The sequence below is a fragment of the Solanum lycopersicum genome, chromosome 6 (assembly GCF_036512215.1).
Source record: "Solanum lycopersicum chromosome 6, SLM_r2.1".
Classification (NCBI taxonomy): Eukaryota; Viridiplantae; Streptophyta; class Magnoliopsida; order Solanales; family Solanaceae; genus Solanum; species Solanum lycopersicum.
Genome location: NC_090805.1, coordinates 1438707 through 1459105, shown reverse-complemented (window position 1 = coordinate 1459105; position 20399 = coordinate 1438707). Strand labels below are relative to the sequence as shown.

General features: G+C 27.7%; 3 protein-coding genes across 3 annotated transcripts; 2 read left to right on the top strand and 1 right to left on the bottom strand.

The window, feature by feature from the left end:
• Positions 1 to 4703: 4703 nt before the first annotated feature.
• LOC101260823 (LOB domain-containing protein 15-like) lies at positions 4704 to 6585 on the top strand. The gene is made up of 3 exons (XM_004240576.5): positions 4704 to 4876; positions 5114 to 5393; positions 6099 to 6585. The coding sequence occupies exons 1-3, from the start codon at positions 4863 to 4865 to the stop codon at positions 6519 to 6521; spliced, it is 717 nt and encodes a 238-aa protein (XP_004240624.2). The 5' UTR covers positions 4704 to 4862; the 3' UTR covers positions 6522 to 6585.
• Positions 6586 to 12512: 5927 nt separating this feature from the next.
• On the top strand, positions 12513 to 13955 carry LOC101260538 (uncharacterized). Its single transcript, XM_004240575.5, has one exon. The coding sequence runs from the start codon at positions 12513 to 12515 to the stop codon at positions 13953 to 13955; it is 1443 nt and encodes a 480-aa protein (XP_004240623.1).
• A 5070-nt stretch (positions 13956 to 19025) lies between these two features.
• On the bottom strand, positions 19026 to 19965 carry LOC101247128 (uncharacterized). The gene has a single exon (XM_004240374.5). It carries the CDS (start codon positions 19860 to 19862, stop codon positions 19383 to 19385), a length of 480 nt encoding a protein of 159 aa, XP_004240422.1. The 5' UTR covers positions 19863 to 19965; the 3' UTR covers positions 19026 to 19382.
• Positions 19966 to 20399: the final 434 nt, after the last annotated feature.

The window sequence follows — 20399 nt, the reverse complement described above, 5'->3', positions numbered from 1 at the left end:
GATTTGATTTGGAATATGACCTCCGAGGGTAAAATGATCTCAATCACCAGAGTTAGATACCAATAACTCTGGTGTCAGCGAACCACTCAACAACAATAAAATACACGAAGTAATTGTCGTGCAGAAGAAGAAGAAGAGATCAGAAAAGTTCGTAAAGAAAAATTCTGAAGAGTGAATAGTATTTATAGGCAAGAGGAACATGTTCTGAAAGGTTGCAACTCTTTCAGAATCCACACGACCATTGATGAAACTTTGCAATCTTTCAAATGGTACTGACTGTTCCTGAAAGTTGCAATCTTTCAGAACAGTCATTTCCAAAACGGCGGAAAATTTAAATAAAACGGCAAAGTTTTTTAATCAAACGGGTAGCCCGTATCTGTTATCAACTAACTAATTGAAAACATTTTAGCCATTTAATGTAAATAATTAATTAAATAATTAAAACAAATTTTGTTCAAAAAATAATCTCTTGATCGATCATTTTCCGAAGCCGAAGCCGAGCCGAGTGAGCGACGATGGCGTGAGGGGGTCCCTCTTTCCAACCCTTTTAACAATTGATAGGAGTATTTCTATATTTAAACTCTCCTATTTTTCTTTCCACCACCGATGAGGAACAAATGCCATTTTATCAAAGTAAAAGAGGACTTTTCAAGTTCCAAACTTTTCAAGTTCCTTTCTTTCCCTCAATTTCTCATAAATTCTTGCTACATATTCAACACCCGATCAATTATTGTCACCCCTAAAAACAACATTTTCAAGACATCAACTGGAAGATATACACTTATATAACCTTTCCAGGACAATATAGAAAGACTTCTTAATTAGTATATTCCTTTCGTTCATTTTTTTATTACCTCTTAATCGCTATTTTCAATATGTTTATTTACATTGTATTTATTTTATTTACGGTTCATATAGTAAAATTGTTGTTTATGCTATTATTTTATAAATTAAAACAGAACAAATAAAGATGATGGATGAAGGAAGTAATAGGTGACAAATTACTCATATTCAGAATCAAGAGAAGAAGTCCCAGTACCATTACATATCTTTGATCCGCGCTTTAATGAAATAAAAGATGCTCAATTGAAATATGTCGTAAATGTCTAAATAAAATTTCCTAATAAATTTAAAGAGTTGGTGGTATGCTATCTAACGTGCCTCCAACCTCAACTAGATTGTCACGCACAAACGTATGGATAATAGGGGAACTACCATAAATTCACTAGTTTTAGGAGTTAATTGGCAATATTACGAATTTTATCAGATTTTATGTGTCCGGCTACATATATCTCGGTTTACATAAGATCAAAATTAGGTGTAATTTGGTCTAGTTACATTGTATCCAAGTGGATTCGCATGTATTTGAGTTTCACAACAGATCTCGTTTGCCTCTCTCCTATCGCGCTCGCCACTATTCTATGTATCTGGAATTTCAAATATATGTGAATCACACCAGATATATACATGTATATATCTAGTGTGATTCACATGTATCAGAAATAAATACTTATCACACTCGCCTCTCTCCCCATCTTACTCTCATGTTTTCCTATTTTAGTGTATATGGTAGCAAAAATACATACATATATACATATATATATACATATATATATATATACATATATATATATATATATACATATATACATATATATATATACATACATATATATATATATACATATATATATATACACACACACACACATATATATATATCTGTGTGTGTGTATATACTAGGAAACTCTTAATTAATAATAGGAATATAGGATATGTAATTATTTGAAAGTATAAATAGGATTAGTATACATTCAATCCTAAATTCATGTCACCCCAATAAAATAAAGGGAAACTTACATAAATGTACTATAATAAAAATATTTACCATTTATAGCAATAATATTTTTTTTCACTTAATCACTTTTAGTTTATTTGTAATATAAGTTTAATATAATATTACAAATATAATTATTTGAAAGTATAAATAGGATTAGTATACATCCAATCCTAAATTCATGTCACCCGAATAAAATAAAGGAAAACTTACATAAATGTGCTATAATAAAAATATTTACCATTTATAGCAATAATATTTTTTTTCACTTGATCACTTTTAGTTCATTTGTAATATAAGTTTAATATAATATTACAAAGAACAATATATTATTCACATATAATACAAGTTTTATGGTGGATAATACATTATCACACATTTTAATACAGTTATAATACAATGTGAATATTTTTTTTCACTTGATCACTTTTAGTTCATTTGTAATATAAGTTTAATATAATATTACAAAGAACAATATATTATTCACATATAATACAAGTTTTATGGTGGATAATACATTATCACACATTTTAATACAGTTATAATACAATGTGACAATTTTTTACCAAACAAACACAATATATTTCAAATATATTGCATAAATAATTCACTTTTAATACTTATTACAGATTTATCACAATATTGCTATAAATGGTAATAAACAAAAAAATATCGCTAAAATCAATAATTATTTTTTAAAAATGTATTAATTCCATGTAATTTTTCCTAAAATAAAATTACCCTTCACACAAATTCAATTTTTTTTGTCACTCAAATTCTTTTTCTTTTTTCTTTTTGCTCCTAAATACGTGTAGAAGAAAATTGTATATTAGTATACAACAAAGGGCTGTTTTTCTATTATACAACTGCGCGCACACGGAGAGATAAAAATAAAAATAATAAAACGAGATAATATACATAAATATAGTTGCCTTGACTTCTATAAATATATATATATATAATCTACGTGTGGACCAAACCTTACTTGGTGGCTCAGAACAATTTTACTCAATTTTGATTTTATTATTATTAAAATTATTAAATTATTTTATATCATAAAAAATATAACAAGAATAACATATTTAATACATTTATAAGTAAAAATTGTGAAGAATGATATATGTTCAATCTTACAATTACTTAACTAAAGTAAAGAAAATAATAAGAATAAGAAAAAATAAGTCATTAATTTTCTTTTGTGATAAGTTCAATAATAATATCTACTATTAACTTTGCACACTTTTAAAAAATTATAAATCGAGTAAACTGTAGTTAACCTGTCATCACACGTCAACATATACTACTCATTTATAAGAACTTAAAAGAATGAAATACTAATTTGTTAGTAAGTAATCGATCAAAAATGATATGTCATTTTAAAACCTTGGCAACTATTTTTATATGCCCTTTTGAATTATTTAATGGAAAATTGTATGAAATAGCAAATTATTAATTCAAATTAAATGTTATAGTCATAGTTTATTTAAGTTATAATTCGCAACAAATAGCTATTTCGTTGCAATCTGATTCGGTATACAATTAGTTATTTTATACATTTTGGTATAAAATGTATAAAATTTGTTTGTGTTTGTATAAAGCGAGATAAAAGTATACATACAAATATAAATACATATATTTTCGTCCTATACACTTATAATTATACAAATATAAATCTTATTCTACGAAGTACGATGTGTAAATGAATTCATACAAAACTGAATAATTTGTATAAAATTAGATGTTTGTAGCGAATAATACAAAATCAAAATCTCCATAGCAAACATAAAATTTGTTATGGAGAGCAATTATGCAAACTATAGTTATAACATACAAATATGATTTTTATGTTTGATATATGTGAAAGTTGCTCTATTTTAAATTTATTAATTATTTCACTTTATAGTATTTTTTATTTAACCACCAAATATGTAATTTTTATATACTAAATATGTTAAATTAGGTCCTACGCCTAACTCATACCCCAAAGTTAGCTCAAAGGAAGGGGGATTGCACAAGCCTTATAAGGAGTCCACCCATCTCATTAACCACCAATATGTGACTTTTTTTTATTCTTTAACACTCCACCTAACGTCCAGTACTTGACATCTGGTGCGTAGACAATTTTGATTTTGGGAGCCTTAACATCGGGTGAGACGAGCCATGCTCTGATACCATGTTAAAATAGGTCTTAGGCCTAACTCACACCCCCAAAATCTAACTCAAAGGGAGGAGGATTGTACAAGTCTTATAAGGAGTCCACCCATCTCATTAATCATCGATGTAAGACTTTTTGTCATTGTTTGACATCCCACCTAACATCCCGTACTTGACATTTGATGAGTGAACAATTTTGATTTTAGGGGCCCCAACATCGGGTGACACAGACCTTGCTTTGATACCTTGTTAAATTAGATCTTAGGCCTAACTCACACCCCAAAAGCTAGCTCAAAGGGAGAAGGATTGTTCAATTCTTATAAGAAGTCCATCCATCTCATTAATTACCTATATGAAACTTTTTGTCATTCTTTAACAAAATACGTATTCAAATTCACACTTGAAATTTTTTTAAAAAATGACTTTCAGAGATTGAACTATATATGACACATAATTGATCCTAAGAAAATATCAAACTTTGTTGGGAGCATTGTTTCTATTACTATGATCTATATTGCATAAATTCAAATATATAGTTGAGCATCAATATAAAAATTAAATATCAAATGAAAAATAAATCATATAATGTGTAAATTAAAATATAACTAAACTTTCATATCTAACATCAAACACTAGAAAACAAGAAAGTGTATCAAACTTCTCTAACATAAGGTGAGCTATATATTTTGTTGGTATCTTATGAAAGAACTTTGACCTACTTTTGGCCTCTTTCATATAGTCTTTGTCTTACCTATTAAGCATTCATTTCTCCCCCCCTCTCTCTACTTTCTTCTCTCTCTCTCTCTCCTTTTTTTTCTTCTACCAAATCCATATATCTTTCTATCAAAAGGCAATACTAGAGTATTATTACATGTCCACAAAAAGGTATGTATACATGATCAAAATTGCTTTTCTCACAAATTAGTTACGAATTTCATCGCTAATTTATTGTCATATTGATTATATCTAACATGATTTCTTAAAAAATATTCTATCGCTAATCCATTGCTAGATATATAAGATATTATCAACAAACTTTTCTGTTTAGCTATAAAATTTATCCTCGAGTAGTTTAGTTCTAATAGACATACTATACTCTTTTTTGTGTGTGTGTGGATATAGGGAGAGATTGGATGAGATTATTGGGAAGAAGTTAAAGATAGAGAATATTGATGCAAGTTCAAAGTTACATATGCAACAAATTATGGGAAGAAGACATATAATATTGGAACCTTCATGCACAAAATTGAATACTATTATACCTTGTGCTGCTTGTAAGCTTTTGAGAAGAAAATGTGCTGAAGAATGTCCATTTTCTCCTTATTTCTCTCCACATGAACCACAAAAATTTGCTGCTGTTCATAAAGTCTTTGGTGCTAGCAATGTTTCTAAGTTGCTCATGGTAAGTACTTAGGTTTAAAATTTAGACGTTACAAATTCTGAATTGAGAATATAGTTCGATTTTCTATAATTTTTTAACATTTATATATAAATTCAATTTTGAAATACTGAATTATGTCGAACCTGTTGAATCTACCGATACAAAACAAATAGTGGAGGAAATAATGATAATACCATCTAACCTATTGACTTTATCCTTTTACCTTTTGTCTATCTATAGATCAAGAATTTAGAAGTTATAGATTTTAAAGTTAAATAGTTGGATCTAGAATTTGTTTCTAACTTTTTATACTTATATTCTTGGTGCATATACACAAGGTTTATTGTGAACTATTAAGTTTTGTCAAACTCGCAAACTTATTATTAGATCTATCACTAAAGTATACGATTCAAATAAGTTGATTAAAGGATAGCAAAATCTACCAAGTTCGTTTTTTTTTAAAAAAGAATCGTTTATTTGACTTATTTATATTTGTATATAAGTAGAAATTATTATAACTATTGTTAAACCTTACAAATTTAATTATCGGACAACATTTTACTTTGAATTGAGGTGTAATTGTTATAGAAATAAAATATGGAGTAGAAAACTATTTATGAGATTCTTACACATAATTTTAATTAGCTTAGAACTGAGACGTAATTATTATTATTATTATTTAATATTTATGTAGAATTATTTTTTTGTGTGTGGAAAAATGTGTAGGAGGTGCCAGAAAGTCAAAGGGCAGATGCAGCAAATAGTTTGGTATATGAAGCAAATGTGAGGCTAAGGGATCCAGTCTATGGGTGCATGGGTGCAATTTCAACTTTAAATCAACAAGTTCAATCATTACAAGTCGAGCTTAACGCAACAAGGGCTGAAATTTTGAGATATAAATATAGAAAAGTAACGAATAATCTAATCATTGCATCCACGGGTATTGGAGCCACGGTGGCCGTGGCTGAGTTGCCCCAAGCTCCTTCTACTCCCACCCATCCACCACGGCCACCGCCTCCCCAAGAGTCTTTTGGGCTTGTTGTCCCTTCTTGTTCTTCTCCTCCTTCAACTCAATCCGTATACGCAACTCCTTCTAGTAGAGCAAACTTTAGTGTTATTTCAAACAATAATGTACCCTATTTTGACTAGTATGTTTGATGATCGATGCAGAGTTTAATTTAAAATTAAAAATTAATAAATTTAAACTTTTTTATGTGCTCTCGATATACGTATACATTAGTTTGAATTGAAAATTCTGAGTTCAATTTAATGCATATAAATCCCTTTAGATCTATTTTTGAATTATTATTGTAGTTTTTATTACGTAAAGTGATAGAAAATAAATTGTATACTATAAATTTTGTCCACATGTTCACATGTTTTTCTTAATGATATACAAGTTCAACCACTTGATGAATGATTTTCTTTTGGAAAAAAACATATACTAATGTTGGCATTTCTTTTCATAGAGAAAGCCAACTCAACCTTTATTAGGGTTTGTCTCTAGTCTTATTGATTAGGGACATATTCACATTTTATTATTTTATTTTAACTAGATGAATTCAATAATATTCTTTTAACAATTTTAGCACTCCAATGCATTGTATGCTAGAAATGTGAACGATTCAGATTTAGTTGAAATTTTAATAAACTTTTTAGGTATAAATCTAAGTTAGATGGGGAAATTGAAGGGAAGGAAGGGGAATTGATGAGCTCTGATTTTGACGATTGTTTTTCGAGTTTAACTTTTATATAATAATGATATAAATATTTTCTACTTTTAAATCAGTCATAAAATAGTACTGTCTTTGTTCCTATTTAGTTGTCTATTTTAGAAATGACACACATATTAGGATAACAATAATTAGTATAGTGAAGTTATAATTTTACCCCTTATTAATTATGATTTAAAAATGATGAATTAAAACTTGAAAATTTTCAAGAAATTTAAATGAAGGTATAATAGAAAAAAAATTATTCTTTCTTGATTTGTCAAAATGAACAAATAAATAGAGAAAAATAAAAGAGGAAATATGATCAAGTAAATAGGGACAGAAGGAATATTATAAAAAGATGTTTGATCGTGAGAATTATTCTTTTTTCTCTTACGAATAATTACTCACTCAATTTTAAAATCAACGATTGGCCATAAAATTTCGAAATTCAATTTGAAAAGATCTCTAAACTTGTTTTCGTACTCTTTCTTCATAAATTCCGAATTAAATGTTATTTTCTTTATTTTGTATGCAAAGCGTTCAATCAAATACAACTTCGTCTTCAATTTTACAAATCTAAAAAATAAAATAGTTTTAAAATAATCTTGCTATTTCACAAAAGTAAAAAATAAAATATTTTTTTCTTTAAATCTTACTCGTAAAATTACACCGCTATATTCATATTGTTTGTTGATCCTTGTTTTGCGTATATGCATTTGTGACTTGACATAGAAAATCACCCATAATTCAAGAAAAATAGGTGACTGCACGTGTGGGTATAGCTGGCTCTTTGCATTTGACTGAATTTAATTAATTAATTAATTAATTAATTAAATTAAAGTTTTATGTACTGATTTTTTGTGATCATGCAAGTCTGTGCCATTAAATAATTAAAAACCTAAAATTAAAGTCTTATGTACTCATTTTGTGTACATACAAAATGGACTGTACCATATAAACAAGACAAAAAAAATAGAATGGTTCTCCAACTTGTCTCTTTTTCAAATATAATCAGTTAAAAAAATAATAACTATATGTATGCATTTAATGCACATTTTTCCCGCATTTTTTAAATATTCTCAATTTTTAATTTATAAGATAGTCACAAATATTTATAGAGCTATAAATTATTATAGAGAATATCATAAGAAAGTATAATCTGGAAATTTTCTGCTAGTCCAACATCGTTAATTTAAGATGAAAAGATTCTACTAAGAAAGAAAAAGTTAGAAATGAAAACTTGTTTATGAAAGATGACTCATGAACTTGAATTGTTTTTGGATTGGTTATGAATGACTAAGGTCACCTTTACTGTCTCATTTTGTATGTCACTTTTCAGATTCAAGAGTTAAACAAATCTATCTTTGATCATAAATTTTTTATAGGTATTTTAAACATTTCGAATTATTAATTATTGTGAATTATTATATTTTTTTTTACGTAATTTACAAATATATAAATTTAATTTCAAAAAAAGTGAAAATTACATGCTTAAATTTTCGATCAAACTTAAACTGTATGACTCTCAAAACATAAAATGTGTCGTATAAATTGGAACAAAGGGAGTACTTATTTAGAATAATTCTAGGTACAAAAGATCCAGACTATTTTAATTTTTCTGCAAATATGCCCTTTAAATATCTAATACCTCTACAAAATTCTAAAAAATTCTACTATATATTTAATATATTTTTTATACCTCAAAAGAATCAACTTTAATATTTCGCAATTATATTATATCAATACAAATTTAGATCTAAGGTGTACTAATTATATGAAGCAAAATCGAGTCTCGTGAAAAGAGTGAATCATACAACATACGTGGTGAGACCAAATGTGAAGGAATATTTTCGATGACCCGCCTCGGAAAAACTATCTTATTAGATATATATATATATATATTAAACTAACGATAAAGACGGGCAAGATTGTCAGGTATTCTAAATATATAGTAGAGCGCTGAGCGAAAATTGTGTATGTGTCTCAGATACATGGAAATCCAACTTGAATAAATATATCTGGAACAAATTATACTTAATTTTGACTTTGTATATCCTGCGATAAATATATATATATATATATATATATATATATATATATATATTATACTTTTTCTCCAAACTAATATTTCTTAATTGGCGTGTAAAACAAGGCTAATAAAATTAGTTTTGCAAACTAAAGTGGTTAATGCAATGAATTTTGCTATCACATTGGCGTTAGTATTTTATTTTATGAGTTTTAATTTTTGAATTGCAATTATTTTGCTTATTACTATATATATATATCAAATAATCGTTTTTTCTACACAAGTATAGAATTTGAACGATTCTTTTTTATGGAATTAAAAATACAAAAAATAAAAAAAGAAACCTTATTTTTACGTACTGAGATTTTATTCACATAAAACTATAACAATTAATTTAATACAGCTCTAATACGAATGTTTTCAGATAAGTCAAATAATTAATAAATTCTTGGATCATCCAATAATACCATATATTTTAATTATTAAGATTAATCTTAGCAATTTGCTTTGTCTGTTCAAAGACAAGTGCTGTTTTAGTTTATATTAAGCTTATTAAGAAAATTATATAAGGTGTTATTTACTAAATTATTCCTATTAGTAAGATTTTTGTTTTGAGAATTATAAAAAGGAAATATTTCTTTATTATACGATGATATAATTGAAAATAATTACTTTGGTATAACTTTTTTTTGCTGAAGCAGACACTTAATTATTTTGGGCGTAGAAAATACAATTTTTTTAATCTTAAATTTCTAAATGATAGTTTTTTTTTTATTTCTAAAATGAAAGATATTTGAAAATGGAGAAAGTAGCATCTATATTTCTATCAATATAAATTATATCACTTAAAATAATCTTTGATTGACATAATTATTCCGGTTCGTTCTGGTTCGTCCTAGTTCGATTGCGTACGGGACGGAACGGGACATCCTGAATCGGGACATGGAACGGAACGAAACACTTGTACCGGTTTATTCTGGTTCCAGTCCGATTCGGTATGATTTCAATTAATTAATATTTATTAGTTAATTTATATTATATATTTCTTAATTAATTTATATTATATATTTATAAATTATAATTTATATTTTATATTAAATAATAGATACTACCCAAGTAACCCAACTAACCCCTATTAGTATTACATTCGAGACTTAGTTGAAACAAAACCCTTCCTAGAAGGTGGTTGCGTAAAGTATGCACTCTACTAGTAGTTGTAAATTGAAATTATAATTTGAAATACAAATTTAAATAAATTAAATTGATATTTTTTTAATTTGTGTAATTATTGTATCCTTATTTTTATTTAATTTTGTAAAATTACAAATTTAATCTATTTAAATTACAAGTTATAAATATTACTTATAAATTATAACATATTAATAAATAATAAGTAATAACTTATAAACTTCAAAAATTTAAATCTTGAAAACTTAATTAGACTTAACTTGCAAACTTAATAAGTAAACTTTTTATGAAAAATATATTTAAAATAACTTAAGTAAAAAATTACATTATAAATTTAAAAACTATTAATTTAAACTTAGAAAAATAAATTTTTTTCATATTTTCATAATTCAAAAAAATCATTTTTTATATAACTATATGTGTTATCCCGTTTATCCCATCCCATTCCATTCCGATTTCATCCCGGTATATAGTGGGATGGGATGGAACCGAGTATCCATCCCGGTAATTCTGATCCGATTCATCTTGATACCGATCAACTCGTTTCGTTCCGATCCAATGGTTCTATTTCGGTCTGTTGCCCAGTCTTAGTTGAAAATAGCTTTTATGATATAATTGTTTCAAATTCAATAATTATAAATAAAAATGTCAATACAGAATCAACAAAAAGACCAAAAATATGAACAGCCTCCGAGTTACATATTTGATCGATTAATTAAAATAACTACATTATCTGCTAGTTAAATATGTAAAAACTATATATTGTTTTATAGTATATGTATATATATAATTATTTTAACGGGCAAACTACACTACCTAATTTTATTCAAATATTTTTATGCATTAGCCAGCGATACAAAATTATAGTTTAAATGAACTAAAACATATAGCTTTAGTTAGGATTTTATAGCAATTCTTTTCTCCTTTATGCCCTCTCTCGTTTCTCGCCTCTCTCTCTGCCCTCTATCGCTAGTCTCTCCTCTCTCTTTGCGATTGACATAATACAATTGTATACAGATCATGTGGCAATGATACATATTCAAATGGTAACACTTAATGAAATATTCATTTCAGTGATACAAATACAAATGAGATATTTTATGATATAGATTCTTGTCTATAATTCAAAAGGACAAATGATATATTTCAATGATACAAATACAATTGGTAATTTTCTCGAGGAAACAAATGGTAACACATACAAATATGAATACATATACACAAGGTAATAGATGAATACAAATACACATGAACACAAAATACAATTTGTTATGAAATATAACATTGATGTAATTGTATATATTAGTACAAATTATATTCGTCAATACAATTGATACAATTTATTTGTATTAAGAGTTACTCTATGTTTTGATTTGGGTCACTTTGTTCTTCTTGTGATACAATTGTTTTCATTGATGTAAATTAATTGTATCAAATGCATTCATAATACAATTATTGATGAAATATACATTTGATATAATTGTATCTCTCCCGCCTCTTTCCTCTCTCTAGATCTCGCTCGTCTTTCTCCTTCCTCTTCCAATCTTCTCCGTCTCTCTCCTCCTTCTAACATACAACTATCAATTGTAATGAAATAAATTATAACTATTAATTTCTAATTAAGTTCAAACTATATTCATTTCGGATAGTTCTTTCTTTTACCATTAGAGTGAAAGAAAAGCAAACCGAATGTTATGTTCTATCAAGTGGTATTTTTGTAGGACAAAAATTAAAGCACTTTCAACTCATAATTAAAAAATAATTATTGTTGTATGTATAGATTTGGCTCATTTTCTTCTCTTTTTTTTAGTATGTAACATCACTATAATTCGTTGGATGATAGAGAATAGCATAAATCTTTAAGACATTTTTGTAGTGATCCCTATATTATATATATCTTTAATAATAGACAATTGTATATTGTATGTATAAATTTGTATCTTCTTGAGCGCGCGGATACATCTTGTTGTGACTATATCCAACACGATTTTAATCATCAAGACAACGAAATTAAGCGAAATAATTGACATATATAAACTATCTATATTGATTGTATTCATCGCGACTATATACATTGATACAACGAATTTGAGCGAACACATTGAGGCCCAAATTGAATGCTTATAATGGGTTTCTAACCCGCAAAAAAAAAAAAGCCCAATACATTTCATTTTCAGAATATTCATTTGGCGCCAAAATCAAGCTCCTTCAATGGCGGCGTTCACACTTAAGCTAAACTTTCTGGGAAATATTCTGGTGCGACTCGTCTCTTTCATGGTTCTCGTTTTCCTCGCTCGTTTCGCATACATCTTCACCGTCAAAGGCAAATCATGTAACTCCGGCGACTTCTGCTTCTTGCCGGAAACTCTAACTCTCAACATCGCCGGTTCAAATCCTAATTCCATTGATTTACCGGATTCCGCCTCCGATATCCGGAACTACTACTACTCTGTTTTCGAAGATCTCATCGCCGACGGCTTCCTCTCGCCCAACTCTCACTCTCTGTGTATCGAAACCCTCACTGGCCAAGACGTAGAAGCATTGATCGACGTCGGAGTCATAGATTCCATCGGCATTTTCCACAAATCATCTCCGCCGTTGATTCGATACGGTTACGGTCATCACCAGCCGTTCGATGACAACACTTTCCATTTCGAGTTCGCCGGAAATGGAGTACTCGACCGATCATCAAAACCAGCGGAATTCGCTACAGAAGTTTCTAGAACAATGAAGCCTGGGGGTATTTTCGTCATTCACACTATATCGAAAGACGATTACAGTCTCCATTCGTTGATTCAATTGTTCACTTCCTTCAAATTGATCAGCTCCATTGAAATTGACAGTTTTGCAACTTGGCAGCCTCCGATACGCCAAGTAATTTTCAAAAAGGTGACACGATTCGAACCTATATTCACGAAAAGTACATGTGTTGATTTAGAGAAATCGAAAAATTACTGTTATACCCCTGATTATAAAAGGGAATTAATTCGAAAAGCAGAGTCGTTAGTTGTAAAAGAGCCATTGAAACCATGGATACACTTGAGAAATGTGAAGTATTTGTCTTCAATGGTTGATATTAGCTTCAAGAAAAGGTACATTTATGTAGATGTTGGAGCAAGGAGTTATAGTTCAAGCATTGGTAGTTGGTTTAAGAAACAGTATCCGAAACAGAACAAGACGTTTGAGGTCTACGCGATTGAGGGTGATAGGGGATACCACGACGAGTATAAAAGAAAGGGTGTGAATCTTTTGCCCTATGTAGCTTGGTTGAGGAACGAGACGTTGTTCTTTGAGATAGGTAGGGTTCAAACTAGGAAGAACGTAGAGAAGGGTCGAGGATTGGGGAGAGTACAATCAGCACAATCGTCGTTGGATTTCATATGGGATTCGAATAAGATTGTGGGGTTCGATTTTGGTGAATGGTTGATGAGTTTGGTTGATGATGAAAGGGATTATTTGGTTGTGAAAATGGATGTGAAAGGGAGTGAGTTTCATTTGATAGAAAAGTTGATTGAGAATGGTGCAATTTGTTTGATTGATGAGTTGTTTCTTAAATGTCATTATAATAGTAAAAGATATGATAAGACATATACACAATGTTTGGAATTGTATTCTTCTCTTAGAGATATTGGGATTTTTGTACATCAATGGTAGTTTGATTAATGAAATGGTAATCTTTGATTCTCTGTGTTCTTTTCTGGAGATTTCCATTACGCGATGCACCTTCTCTTTTGCTTTGATCATCAACTCCAAACGCATTATCAAACACATATTTGATAACATTTCTTAAGAGTCCGAGCAACATAAGATAGAATTGGCCTTATGAGGATAGTGAATTAGGTGTTGTAGGAGGAGTTCTTGCAGCCTCAGTACTTGAAAGTGAGAGTTCAGCTTTGGTAGTGCAGCAACAAACAAGGTTATGGGGACTCCATGATCCTGAAGAGTCTCTACACATTTGAGAAGGATCAACTTATAATTGTATAAAATTTATGTTTAATCGGACTCTTCGTAAGTGTCGAGGAATGCGTTCAAAGTATAGACCTAAGTTGCTCAGGCGCTTCAAAAATGACGATATGTGCATGTCAAAGATTCTAAAGAGTCTAACACATTTGAGAAGGATTAACTTATAGTTGAATAGACCTCTATGTTGCTTGGACTCTTCAAAAATATCGAGTAAGCTAACATGGCATGCACGCAATGTCAAAATGTAATTGTAGCTTGTGAGAAATTAACACATACTCGTGTCGTCACATTAAAATATAAACATTTAAAAACTAGCTCAAAAATACTATACATGTTTACACGATAAAAAAATTATACATTTTAAAATGTTGTTCAAAGCTTATATTATTTAAATCTCGAAAAGAACAGATAAAGTATATATACTCAACAACTTTTATGAAACAAAAATAGTTTTCAAGTGTGACATTCTTACATATTCGTTTTTCTATCCCACTCTAAATAAATAATATTTTCACTTATCCGTCAAACTCGAACCATATCTTACTAATAAATCTTAACTATAACATATCTCACTTATTGATATTCATATATTATTAACTTTGTAAATCTCCTTATTAAAATTTTTGACTGATAATTGCTAACTAAAACAAACCCCACCTATCTGACATTTTTATATTATGTACTTTGTAAATTTCCTTATTAAAATTTTTGACTTTGTCACCATTCGAACAATCTCCTCCTATCAAAGATATGATACTAAGTGTCAAGATTTACAAAATGTATAGAATAGTATTTACTAGAGATGTACATCCCCACATATATATTAAGAGAGTCAATCCAAGTTCTTAATTTCCTTGGGAAGTGTGAGGTGAGTTGTGAATTGTGGATGAAGGCCGTGAACTTAGGTTTACAAAATCTTTATAATCCCAACTTATATATTCTTCCTTTTTGTTTATTAATAATCATATCGCCAAAGTTCTTGGAATCAATAAAAAATATACAACTATACTTCTTGAAGAATTACAATTCAATGTCATTGGATGATCTCTCTTGCAAAAAATAACAAGTAAATTTATATGATATACATATAATATATACATAATATACTTGGAATGACAACAACAAATACTTCTCGTATTTCAATTTATATAACATACTTTTCTTTTAATTAGTCGCGAAAAAAATGATACATTTTTATATTTAAAAACTATTTAAGTTTAAAATCTATATTTTACCTTTGATAAGATGATTTATAATTAAATAAATATATCATTCATTTCAAACAATAAATTTCAAAAATTATTTTTTGTTTCTTATTCGATGTGTCAAGTCAAACATTATATAGATTTAGACACAGCGTATGAGGTTCTATAAAACAAAAATTCTAGCAATCCACCCAACCACACGAAGGAAACTTAGCATTTTTAGTTCCTCAAATATCAACAAATTAATATTTTGGTCCTTGCGACTTTTGAGGTTGAGCATATGTAATCTTTATTTGATTGATATGCGTATTTTTTATTCTTCTATTGATGTATCTCCATAAATTTAACGAATCATTAAGTATTAGATTATTTAACAATTATATGTTATGTTAAATTTATATTGTTAATTTATATTTAAGGTAAATATAGTTACAAAAATGGTCTAATAAATATAACATATTTCTTACGTGGGATTAAAACACAAATTTTAGTTAATTGAAAGTTAAATGTAGTTAACTAAATTATACAAGGACCAAAATAAAAACTTATTAGTGACTGAGGACCAAAAGTGTTATTTATCTATAAAAAAAATACAAACACAATAATATGTTCGTGCGCACTACATATAAATTTGAGGATAAATTCTTTTTAAATTGACTATTTGCTAATTTTTTTTAAGAAATATTTGCGATCAAGTAAATATGTTTCGCAAAGAAATAAATTGATTTTTTAAATTATTAATAATATTATATTTTTTTTATTTTAATCTATGTGGTATTGAAATTTTATTAAGAAATTGCATATAAAAACTAACTTTTTTTGTAATAATATTAATATTTTTAAAATTTTTGTAAATATATTATAAATCAGAGTAAATAATTAAAAATTTAAAATATTTTAAAACGTACAAAAAAAATTTATCTTGATCATGATATTGAATTAAAAAAAACTAACTTCTTTGTAATAATATTAATATATTAGAAATTTTTTATAAAAATATTATAAATTATAATAAATAATTTTAAAATATTTTAAAAATACAATTAAATTTTAATTTAAACTTTTTTTATTGACTATCACATCAATTAAAACGAAAAAATATCTATAATCTCACCGAATTGAGGGTGGGGAATCATGTGAGATCTGAGACATATTATTTAGTTAATTGGTATTTTGCCAGCTATTTTTGTCATTTTCTATTTACTATTATTAATATTATTATTATTATTATTTTTATCTTATATTACAAATTATAATAATTATTTGGTTGTAACATGGACCTAATTTTGGAAGTATACATACATGCATGTATATTAGTGTACGGTTCAATTATTTTGCACCGTTTTTGTCCCATCTTCAATTATTTTGTATTTATTCCTACTCCATATATATATATATACTTTATAATAGACTTTTCAAATAAAAATAAAAAATATAATAATAGATAAGGCTATAAAGTTTGAACTACCATCGATTCCATTTACAAGTAAGATATATAATTTATATTTTTTATATTTTTAATTATTTTAATATAACTTCTGACTTTACGATCGATAATAAATAACATCTTTTATTGCAAAAACCTAAAGTAATTATCTCACACAAGCTAAAAAAGCAATATATCACTTTGAGTAACATTACACATTGTCAATGTATTTAACAAACGTGTATATATATAATATAATATATAGTATAATGCTTATATTTTTAAGTGAGTGGCTATTGAATCAATTTTTTTTTTAACAAAAATGTCATATTAATATTGTTGAACTTGTTATAACAGATTATTTACCATGAGTTATACTCCATTTAGTTCATCATTTTATTTAGCTTCTATATTGAAAATTGATTTTTCATTTTACTTCTTCATTTTAGTAAATTAAGAGAATATTATTACTAGTATTTTTTCTCATATTACCCTTTAATACTAAATAACTATATACGTAGCAATAGTTAAATTTAGAGTTTACTAAAGCAATAGATTTTTCTTTTAGTGACAATTGAGTCATTGTCGTTATATCCAGAATTGTTAAAATCTTTAGCGGCATTTATATTAATTGTTGATTATAAATACTCATATTACATTATTGTATTTACATCATTTATCTTATCTTCCGGATGAGATAAATTAGTCTCAAAATTATAATCTCAAAATAATTTAATACATGTACCAAACGATTCAATATTATACATAAAATAAGATGATATATCAAATATTAACATAATATAAAATCTTTAACATTTTGCCATTTATGTTTATGTTAATTATTCCTAGATATAAGTCTTTAGCGTAAGCCATCGCAGCTGGTTATCACTTTGACCAACATTACACATGCTTATTAATGACACTATGATTACTAAAGATTAAATTAATTAACTTTTTCTTTTGTATATAACTAATTGTTTTATCGATCAGGATCGTGATGAAATATTCCTTTATTTTTAATTAAAGGTTTTGAGTTTGCCGTTTCGATTTCGTGTATACAGAATTGTGTTTGTTAGAGAATGTTCTACCTCTCAATATACGACTTTCCTACCTGAATCCAGACTTAATCAGACTTCAATATAAAATATCGAATACTAGATGAGAAACCAAGAAATTAATAAAAACTAATTGCTTTACATTAAAGGTAATTAAGAAGGAAATTGTTTACTAAGCTAACTAACAAAACAATCATTGAAGTAAACCTATTTTATTAATTAAATGACAACTAAATTATTAATTAAATTTGATAGGATTAAAGAAAAAGAGAACATTGAATAGTTCCATGGTTTTAATTCCCCCATTTGGCCTACATAGGTGCCCGTGACACGACTACATAACTAATTATTTCCAGATCATCCAAATCATAAAATAATGTAAATCCCCCCTAGTTAATTATGATTAATATAATTTGACAATTAGTGATATTAATTAAGTATTTCAAACCATGTTACTAGTTTAATTTCTTCATATCATGAACAACCCCTCCCCCCCCCCCCCCCCCCCAATCTGAAAAATATGAAGAGAATATTACACACAATATAGAGTTACGGATAGACAATACGTTCGTTTATGAGTTATGTTTGAAATTCAATATATCAGTGTCGAAATGATGTGAAAAATTCAATATATCAGTGTTGAAATGATAGATATGTGTTAAAAGGGGTATGAACAAAGCTAAATATAGATTATTTAGAACTTAATACCCTTTCAGTTCAAAATTACAATATGTAGATTCTAGATTTGTCATTTTGCGCAACAAAAATTTTGCTTTTTATTTCAAATCCAACTTAAAACCGACTTTATGTTTAGCTTAGGGACTTAGAACCAAGAAATTAGAACAATCCAAATGTGTTCGCTTGTGAACTTGTGTCAAAATTTTAAACTTTACGCGACGTTAATCTAGATTTTAAAAGTCCCAATATGTATATACATCAAAATTATACTTTAAAGAAATTAAATACGAAATAACATATCAAACATATACACATAATACAAGTATATATATATATATATATATATATATATATATATATATATTAAAGTATACATATATATTAAAGTTTGAATTAATTTCTTAAAAGGAGGAAACTCTTGTATAACATTATAAAAAGTTCATATTGTGAAGCCCCAAAAATTTACAAGAAAGAGGAAAAAAACAAAAAAAAAACAATACTTTTCACCCTCTTCCATTTTTTGAAAGAGAGTTTAAAGTACAATCTCCTCATCTTTGAGTACAACTTCCATAAGCACTCTTCAATCTCTCTCTCGTAAATTTCATTGGGCTTATAATATCCCCCTTTCAATCCAAATCTGCTACTATTAAATGCAGAGTGGAAAATAAATAAAAATAAAAATTATCTACAAATAATAAAAAGTAATAATAATAAAAACAAGAAAAAAGATTATTTTTTAAAAAAAAAAAAAACTTTAGTCTTCAGAGATAGTGGTGAGATGAGGTCTCCACACAACCACCTTGCCGCTCTTACTCCTCCGGTGAGATGATGACTTCTTTAATTTTGGCATTGTACTATCACTCGAAAAATCGCGATCACCATCGTTGATGGTGACGTGGCATTTCTTATTATTATTTTTTGGTAGTCTGTTGATTGAGGAGGATGTGATCCCGGATTTTTTCTTCTTCTCCGGGACAGAAGATGCGGGAATTAAGAAGTATATACTACCCCTTTTGAGCTCGGATTCCGGCGATAAGATCAGAATCCGGCGAGCCATTGTACCTTGAGAGCATGGTTTACTCAAGACATGATTAGGGTAATTTTTTAAAACTTCATAGGCTGTGATTGGACTTGTAATTTCTTCAACATGACCATTTAAATGTACAATACGAATTAAATCAAGTGCACCACAAGGAAGAACACAAGCCAAACAACACCTTAAACTATTTCCCATAATTTTTGATGAAATTAATCAAATCAAAGTTTTTTGTTGATAAGAGAAAAAATATAATGAATGAATATCCTTTTTTTGAATGTGATAACATTGAGTTGATTGGATTGGAAAGGGGCATGTTATATAGCAACAATCATACTCATGTGTGGACAAACAATAATGTGTAAAGAAATGACCAAAATACCCCTTTAGAAATAATCTAATTTAACTATAATTTGAGCAATAACTACCCGGCGAAGTCAAAAATTTAAATTTTATGCATTCTGAGTTTTATAGGATGGCGATTTGAAATGTTAAATATTCACTTTCTAGATTTTGAGTTTTATAGGATGACGATTTGAAATGTTAAATATTCACTTTCTAGATTTATTTTGTGTGTATATATTCCAGTAAAGTTTAACCTAAATATATAATTTGAGGCGAAGTCAAAAATTTAAATTTATGCATTTTGAATTTTATAGGATGACGATTTGCAATGTTAAATATCCACTTTCAAGATTTAATTTGTGTGTATATATTCAGTGAAATTTAACCTAA